This window comes from Nymphaea colorata, chromosome 12 (genome assembly GCF_008831285.2).
Source record: "Nymphaea colorata isolate Beijing-Zhang1983 chromosome 12, ASM883128v2, whole genome shotgun sequence".
NCBI lineage: Eukaryota > Viridiplantae > Streptophyta > Magnoliopsida > Nymphaeales > Nymphaeaceae > Nymphaea > Nymphaea colorata.
Window position 1 is genome coordinate 21,823,137 of NC_045149.1, and position 8,532 is coordinate 21,831,668.

Below are 8,532 nucleotides of genomic sequence, written 5' to 3' on the forward strand. Positions count from 1 at the left end.
TGACAATAATAACAGGAGGTTAAACCAGACAAATGTTGTAAATTCATAGAACTCCGTAACAAGTGTTTCATGAATATACTCCATTTTTTGAAGCAACAATAAGTTACTATTGCCAAATTAAGAGAAGAGACATCTTGAAATCGAGAACTGGTGGGCCCAAGTTTATGTCTCAATGGTCAAATTGAGAACGGGTAGGCCCAAGTCAAGTCTTATGCCGAAATAATTTGATACGAACAATCATCGTCTAATTGAAACGGGGATTAAATTATGTTGCAAGTGGTCACTTTTGAATCAAACATGAGCAGCAAACTCTACTAGGGTTCATTGGTGCATTCATAATCCACCAGAACTGGATCGAAAGTCATGTGCAAAGGACATCAATTTTCTAGATTCAGATGGCTCAAATGGTCAATCTGCAGCGTCTGCTGTACCTACTTTGACGCAAGCAGAATGGTCCCAAATGGACTAGGGCTGCCAATTGGTGATATTGACGATTCTTTGCTGAACAAGCTCAAGAAAATGACTTTAGGTGCTCACAGGTTGGAATCCTCTGGGCTTTGGATTTTTCCTTCCTCAAAATCAACCCAGTAACCTAAGTTTGTGTACTAAAAACCCATATTAGTGCAATTCTATCTAGCTAATAAGATGAATGGATGAACCCATCTGGGCTATGAGAGCTGCTCATCTCTAAGCTTACTTATGAAATGAACCTTACCACAAAAAAAGCAAGCCAAACTAACCAAGCTTAGCCGAGCCGAAAAGCGAGATGAAGAAGTGGATGCAAGTTGCAACCACCAATCATCATACCACCAAAGGGCACCAAAGTATTTGGCTTAACTCTAACTTTACCAAAGTTGAAAGATATTTAATACTTTGCAGATTTGATATGTATAGATAATATTCAAAAGGGGTAGATGGGGCAACAACATATTAAATAGTAGAGCCTAAAGTGTGCCCAAGTCTCTACGTCCAAGCTTTGCAGAGCACACAAATCTCCACTCCTTTCACACCTCACCTCGCCTCCCCTTTTCAAGATTCTGCTGGAAAACCCAACCACTTCCCTCATTTTCCATGCTTTTGTCCCACATGTCCATCACTCAAGGTCTCCTCCCCCTGTAGAAGAAGACACCCACCAAAAGATCACTCACCAGTCTTGATGACAGCCATGAAAGATCCACAACAAATGGGCTCCAATTTCCAAAAAGCCGACGACAGCAGCGTCTCTCCCAGTGTCGACTCGATGAGACCTGTCTTACTCCAGGGTGGCCTGCTGGAGGAAGACAATGGCGACGAGTTGGGGCTGAAGAAGAGGAGGCTGACCGCCGAACAGGTGAATGAGCTCGAGAAGTGCTTCGAGGCCGAGACGAAGCTCGATCCCGAGCGGAAGACGAAGCTCGCCGAGCAGCTGGGCCTCCAGCCCCGCCAGATCGCCATATGGTTCCAGAACAGACGGGCAAGGTGGAAGACGAAGCAGCTGGAGAGGGAGTTCTCTGTTCTTCGAGCCAATTACGATGATCTCAAGTTCAATTTCGAGTCGCTTCGCCAAGAGAAGGAGAAGCTGGCCATGGAGGTAACCAATTAAATGCTACCATTCTGCAGATTCTTGCTTTCCTCTCAAATTAGACCGTGCCCAACTTACCAGCAGGGCCACTAAGTCATGAGGAATTATGAATTGTTTACACGGTGGTGCAGAAGTACATGTATGACATGAAGGATATCCACCATGAAAAGATTGATGCATTACATTGTACTGTAAGTGTCGATTAATGGAGTTTCTTCTTCGAATTTTGGGATGCGAGTACAGGTGAGTCAACTTCGAAGGAAGTTGCAGGAGAAGGAAGATCGGGGCAGAAGCAAGGACACATCGGACAGCGACGCGAGCGCGATAGAGACCAACAACTCCCATCCACCAGCCATCGCCGGAATGAGCCCCCGGCAATTGGGGCCCTCTCTGAAGCTTTACACCGGATCTGAACTGGAGCTGCACCTCCCGCCGGAGACCAAGCTCCTGGATCATCACATGACGCGGTTGTATGGCGAGGAGCCGTTCGGCAATGCGGCGGAGGGGACATTAAATTTCTTCGGCAACGAGCAGGCCACGTTTCCATGGGCTTGGCCTGATCACTGGACCCAGTAATTGACTGTAAGTTTTCGGCATCGGAAGCTGTTTTCTGAACACGACGGGTTTCTAACACAGCCCCAGTTTCTGATGTACTGTTCTCCTTTTGTTTCCTTAGGACAACATCTCTAAAAAAAAATTCCATATCTTTTCCCAGATTTGAACCTAGCTCTAAGATAAGATATAATATATATATATATATATATATATAATATATATATATATAAAATATGTGTAGGGTGTTGGTGGTGATGCATGTTAAATTGATCTGGCATGGTATGGGCGTTTGAGAGTGGATATGGCTGTGCCCGTTTTTGTGTAAAATTTCTGACAGGGGATCCACGGCTGCTCGTGTTTTGTGTGCCCAAGTCTTGCTTCCCAAGCGAACTTGATGGAGAGAGAGAGAGAGAGGGTCCTCCAAGCCAAAGACAGTGACCTCTCGTTCACGAGGAGTTGTCGATCGATGAAGAACACCATTTATTTATCCACCTTTTAGCTTTTTCAAATGAGAGATTTATTTAAAATTGTTCAATCCGGGGTCCATTTTTCACTCTATATTATCTCATCTGTTGATATGGAGTCACAAACACGTTTTAGCAAAACATGGATTCCCAATCACAAGAAAAGGATTTGAATTGTAAACAACACGTTTGAGTTGTTTGTGTTTTCAAATTTGAAAGAGAGAAACTTGTAATGTAATACACTTTAGTTAATAGGTATCCCACTTCTACTTAAATCTCAAAGTAGCTTTGGACTAGTTAATAGGTATCCCACTTCTACTTAAATCTCAAAGTAGCTTTGGACCAAGGATAAAAGAAAGCGATTTGGATTCCAAACGTCAAAACCACACGCATTAGATTCATTGAATAAGAAGAATAGTTGGGTGTAAGGATTCGCTTATTTTTGAAGTAACAACTTGAATTATAAGATAAGTGTTCCCTTCATTAATGAATTGGCACAACCCAGCACAAGGACATGAATCCTTTTTATTAAGCAGTGAAAAGTAACTTATTTTTAAAAGATATTTCGATAATAAAATCCTCAATGGGAGTAAAAAAGAGAAATATATTAAAATCTTTTTTAAAAACTAACAAAGATACGCGCCAAGAATCAAGATCTGTATCCCGAAAGTCATCCTGGCGAAGGAAACCAAAAAAAAAAAGGAGGCCAATACCTGACAGGTTTCAGTAGAAATGCTGCGGTACCACCGCCCATAGGATTTGATTCGTTGTATGCGTAGATACTCTACTTTCATATTTCGTGTCACATATTTCTTCTCTAAATTGATAAATTAGTGAATATATCTCATATATTCATATTTAAAGTCATATATACTCAAACTTAAATATATTGTTATTACACTACTAAAAACTTGAGCGAGCTTTTGTAAAAAACTTACATAAATTAATTAATGTCAACATACCACGGCAGTTGACATGTTGCCTTGAACAAGTTTAAAAAAAAATATGTACACTTTTCTTTTTCGCTTGAGTCTGCAATTAAATATATCATTAGTAACAGCTTAACATTGAAGAAGTAGTGGAAGGTCCCATGGACTTAGTAAAATAAACCGAGGCGACAGTGGCCGACCATTTTTTCCGGGTCATTCTATTACAAAATTTGAGGCTAACCGCAACTTTCTTGCATGAATTTTTATATAGTACATCAAGCTAGCATATAATAATCTCAACCACCCTTAAATTGTGTAGCCTATCTCTGTGACTGTGGCGGATTGAAACAAACCATCTACAGAAGAATATGAATTGAGTGAGAAAAGGAAGTACCATATAGGTATATTATATGCTTATTCCACAGTACTAGATGCTTTAATTATATATTCTTTATTTCAAATATGAAGGTACAAGTTTAATTTGTGGGTTTCTTAATGGCTTAGAGAAACGTATAGGTGTTTCTAATTATAAACGTTATGGTACTGCATTCGGGACGGCATGTTTCTCGATTTTCAAAAAGAAAGAAAAAGATAAGCTTCGAAGTACATGATATAGGTCTCACCTTTTTCTTTACCTAATCATTGATATGATTTGCAAAAAATTGAATCATTATACTAGTGGCTTTGAAGTTGACACGCACCTAGGTTCCTTTTTCTGCTTATAACATAGTATCATGTGGCTGATCATGATATTTCATGTTGTATATGAGTTAATAATACTTTTTTTCATCATAGAAATTTGGACATTACACCCGATATTATGCAAAAAAGTAGATGACGCACCTATTAGTTTCATCATCGTTTTATACTGAAAAACTGATAAGTTTTTGCTTTGCTGATGAAAACCACATTAGGATCAGCTTAAAGTAAGCAAAAATACCACATTAGGTATATCTCTTGGTGTCAACCGAGCACATTGGGTGAGGGAAAAGTGTCGGAGTTTCAGCTTTTTTGTGAGGCAGTAGAATGAAATACTACTTTTGTTCACCCAGCACATTGCTGAGCCTAAAATACTCGCTCTACTTCTCGAAATTTTCAATTATTTCATACATTTGTGCTTCGTGAATAAAATACTGTCTATACCAATTACCATTCAAGTTAACTGAGAACAGCCTTCTTAATTTTTGTTAAATATGAAAAGACTTAAGTGACTTTGTAACAATTTAGATACCTGTATCTATGTACTTTTATGAACACCACCAGTTTAGAGACGGCCCCGCCAAGAAATGTTGTGATCTTGTTGAAGATTTCAAAACCCTTTACAAATAATACAGAAGATTCATATATAAGTTTACTTTCATTGGCTTATAACGATACCACCAATTATTGGTTGAATATGGACAAGAAAAAAAGTTCTTCCATTGTGTTTATGTTTAATATATATAATATATAGAGGTATCCTAGGCAAGACCTTACCTAACTTTTTGTTTCCATGCTTAATGAAGAGGCGCCACTCGAACCCGTGAGTCGTCTCCAGCTTAAGGTGAAGAGTTGGGGGCTGCGAGTCAGTCAAGCTGATCAGTTGAACGGCTCATGGCTGCAGCTTTAGACCGCCGGACATTTGCTTCAGTAAGCCTCCTTGGTCAACGCATGTGCATGCACATGGGTGTGGGTGCGGACGACAGACTTACTAAGTCATGACTTAAAGGGGGCAGAGCCAGGATTCTGTTTTAGAGGGGCCAAAAAATTCAGCAGGATACAAAATAAAATTTCCAACAAAAACTAGTATTTTTTTCGGAAGTTCTAAGAGAACCAAACTAAATATTTTTTGAAAAAGTTTAATGCATGCATATCTCCAAGCCAGAAGAGGGAGGGAGGGAATGGCCCCCTCCTAGCCCCCTTCTCCCCCACTGTGCTTATGCTTACATGCACGCACATACATACACACTGATTGTATGTGCTTGTATGCATGGACATACACGGGGTACACATTCACACCAAGATCGTCCAAGGTGAGAAGATTGAGTTGCGTGCACACTACCGTGCATAGACGGGGGCATTTTCAAATTTTTGTTTATAAAGTAGAAGATATTTTAGTTTTTTTTTTCAACAAACTTTGTTTACCCTAATGAAAAGTTTTCTTTTTGTGTTTTTATAGGAACATTTTACTCATTGCATACCACTATGCACAAAAAATTCATGTGCAAAGGTGGCATAAGCATCATGCGCAGTGATAACAGAATTTACAACTAATTGTTTTTCAAGTTATCTTCCCAGTTAAAATTGACTCTTGATTCACTATCTAGTTCATCAAACTTGCTTGAAGGGTTTGATTTACTTATAGAAAATAGGCCAAGATATTGGGATGGGTTTATTCTTGTAACAGAAATAATAATATTGTTGTACTAAAGAAATAATGAGTGCAATTGCTGAACCAAGCTCGAACGTGGTGGTCTGAACTTGAACCCAATTTGAGAACCCAAAGTCGAGTATTGCTTTAGAGCATGGTAATTGAGTGATAAAAACAAGCTTAAGCAACTAATGTTAAGCTCGGTGCAGCTTTGGATGTAAAGAAAATGAAAAAGAGAACAAGGAAGACAAAAGTTAACATGGTTCGGCTTGTTAAAGTCTACGTCCACGACTAGAAGGCACTCAGACTGTATTTCTATTGATGAAGAAACAGAATTGAGTCCCTTTTATAGGGAAAAAGTTCACGTTTTATCTTAGGCAACATCTTTCTTGCCTAGATTAGATGAAATCTTTGATTGATACCAAGATTATCCCCTTTCCTTATCTTCAGATCTTTCTACCTTTTTCATCCGATCATAATCTTCAATTACCAGCTCCTCACCCGTTCTCTGATTGTCATTATCTTCTCCAACGGATTTCTCGCTCTTACCAATTTCCTTAACATTCCCCCTCAAACCAAGCCACTGGTGGAGGATGAGTTTGCTCTTGAGAAGACTGAAAATACGCTTTGATAGGCTTTTGGTAAAAAGATCAGTAACTTGATTATTGCTTGAAATATACTTAGTCTCAAGTTGTTTTTGAGCGACTCTCTCTCTTACGTAATGGAAGTCAATTTAAATGTGCTTGTTTCTATTATGAAACACTGGATTTGTTGTCATATAAAGAGTGCTTTTATTGTCACAGTATAAAATTGGAACTTTGATGATCTAAATTCCAATGTCCTTCATTAAGAATTGTATCCATGTAAGTTCTGCTGCTGTTGACGCCATGGCTCTGTATTCAGCCTCGATAATTGATCTGGCTACACTGTTTTGCTTCTTAGCACTCCAAGACACCATTAGCACCAAGAAAAACACAAAATCCTGTAGTGAATCGCCTAGTTTGAGAACATCCTACCCAATCTGAATCTGAAAAAACATATAAATCAAGAGTGCTTTGCATCAATATGTTTAGTCCCATGTGTATTGATCCTTTGATGTACCGTAGAATTCTTTTGACCATTTGATAATGATTTTGAAATGGCTCATGCATAAACTGACTAACATAATTAACAACAAATGAAATGTCTGGTCGCGTTAGAGTCAAGTACTGCAAAGAACCAAGTATTTGCCTATAGAGAGTAGGATTGTCAAATTTCTCTTCATCATCTTTATACTATGGTTTCTTTGGGCTCATTGGTGTGGTACTTGGTTTGCAATCCTCCATCTTCGCTCTTTTAAGAATGTCTTTAGCATACTTGGTTTGACATAATAGAATTTCTTGTTTTGTCCAAGTCACTTCAACTCCTAAAAAATAGCTGAACTTGCCAAGATCTTTGACGGGAAATTCTTTGCAAAAGGCATTAACAAGCTTTGCAAGAATATAGAACAATTTTCAGTTAAGATCATGTCACCAACGTACATGAGAAGCACAAGAGTTTTTGATTTTTGATGTAATGTAAACATAGATGGATCAACCATACTGATAGTAAAACCATAATCAAGAAGGAAACTGCTTAATCTAGCATACCATGCTCGTGACGTCTGTTTTAGACCATAAATAACTCACTGCAATTTACAAACATATTCTGGTTTTGTTTTATCTTCATATCCAGGAGGTTGTTTCATGTATACATCTTCATGAATAGCACCGTATAAGAAAGCATTCTTGATATCTAGCTGTCTCATTTTCCATCTTCTAACAGTAGCAATGGAAAGGACTATTCTAATAGTGCTAGAACGAACTACTGGAGAAAAAGTTTCATGGAAATCAATTCCTTCTTTTTGAGTAAACCCTCGAGCAACAAGTTTGACTTTAAGTTTTTCCAATGTCCCATCTGATTTGAGTTTAGTTTTGAACATCCAGTTTGATCCAACTAGATTCATCTTGGGATCATAGGGTACAAGTCTTCACGTTTTATTTTCATTTAAGACTTTAATTTCATCGTTCATAGCCTTTTTTCATCCTGGTTTTCCAAGAGCTTCATTAACACTTGAAAGTTCATTGGGAATATCTTGATACAAAATATATAAGTGGCATACTTGGGATTAGGCTTGAAAGTTCTCACCATCGATCTAGTAGCCATTGTTCTAACCATGGTTGGAAAAGAAGTAGTACCTTGTTCAAAGTTTTCGGTCATGGTCATGCCAAGTATTCCACGTCTGCTTTGATCTTGTTCCAAATTTTCCGACTGATTGTGAACCGATTGTTCATTGCCTGATATAGTGCTATTTTGTTCCATGTTTTCAGTTATGGCTGTCTCATGCTCACACTGATTGGAGTTGCCTGACTGATTGTGAACCGGCTGCCCATTTATCGTCATATTGTCAATCGAAACCTCTTGAGAGTAGGTGCCAATCTCACTTCTTTCTTCCTCATGAGCATCATTTGTTCGAGTAGGACTATTATCTTCGGAGACTGGTTGTTCTATGTCCGCTTGTTCCACATCGAAAGAAATTAAATCAGAAGTTAGAGAAGCTCTATCATATAATTTAGCAGGATTTTTATAAGGAAAAAAAATGTTCATCAAAACAAACATGTCGAGAGATAAACATTTTTCCAGTGGCTGGATACA

The 8,532-nt window shown here is 38.5% G+C and overlaps 1 protein-coding gene across 1 annotated transcript; it reads left to right on the top strand.

Moving 5' to 3' along the window:
* The first annotated feature begins 928 nt into the window (after positions 1 to 928).
* Positions 929 to 2,275, top strand: LOC116265964 (homeobox-leucine zipper protein ATHB-6-like). The gene is made up of 2 exons (XM_031646985.1): positions 929 to 1,570; positions 1,805 to 2,275. The coding sequence occupies exons 1-2, from the start codon at positions 1,157 to 1,159 to the stop codon at positions 2,135 to 2,137; spliced, it is 747 nt and encodes a 248-aa protein (XP_031502845.1). The 5' UTR covers positions 929 to 1,156; the 3' UTR covers positions 2,138 to 2,275.
* Positions 2,276 to 8,532: the final 6,257 nt, after the last annotated feature.

Bases quoted from the DNA above. Each gene is read 5' to 3' on its own strand.
- LOC116265964 (XM_031646985.1), top strand. From the start codon at position 1,157: ATGACAGCCATGAAAGATCCACAACAAATGGGCTCCAATTTCCAAAAA. The intron at 1,571-1,804 runs GTAACCAATTAA...ATGCGAGTACAG, and splicing joins AGGAGAAGCTGGCCATGGAG to GTGAGTCAACTTCGAAGGAA.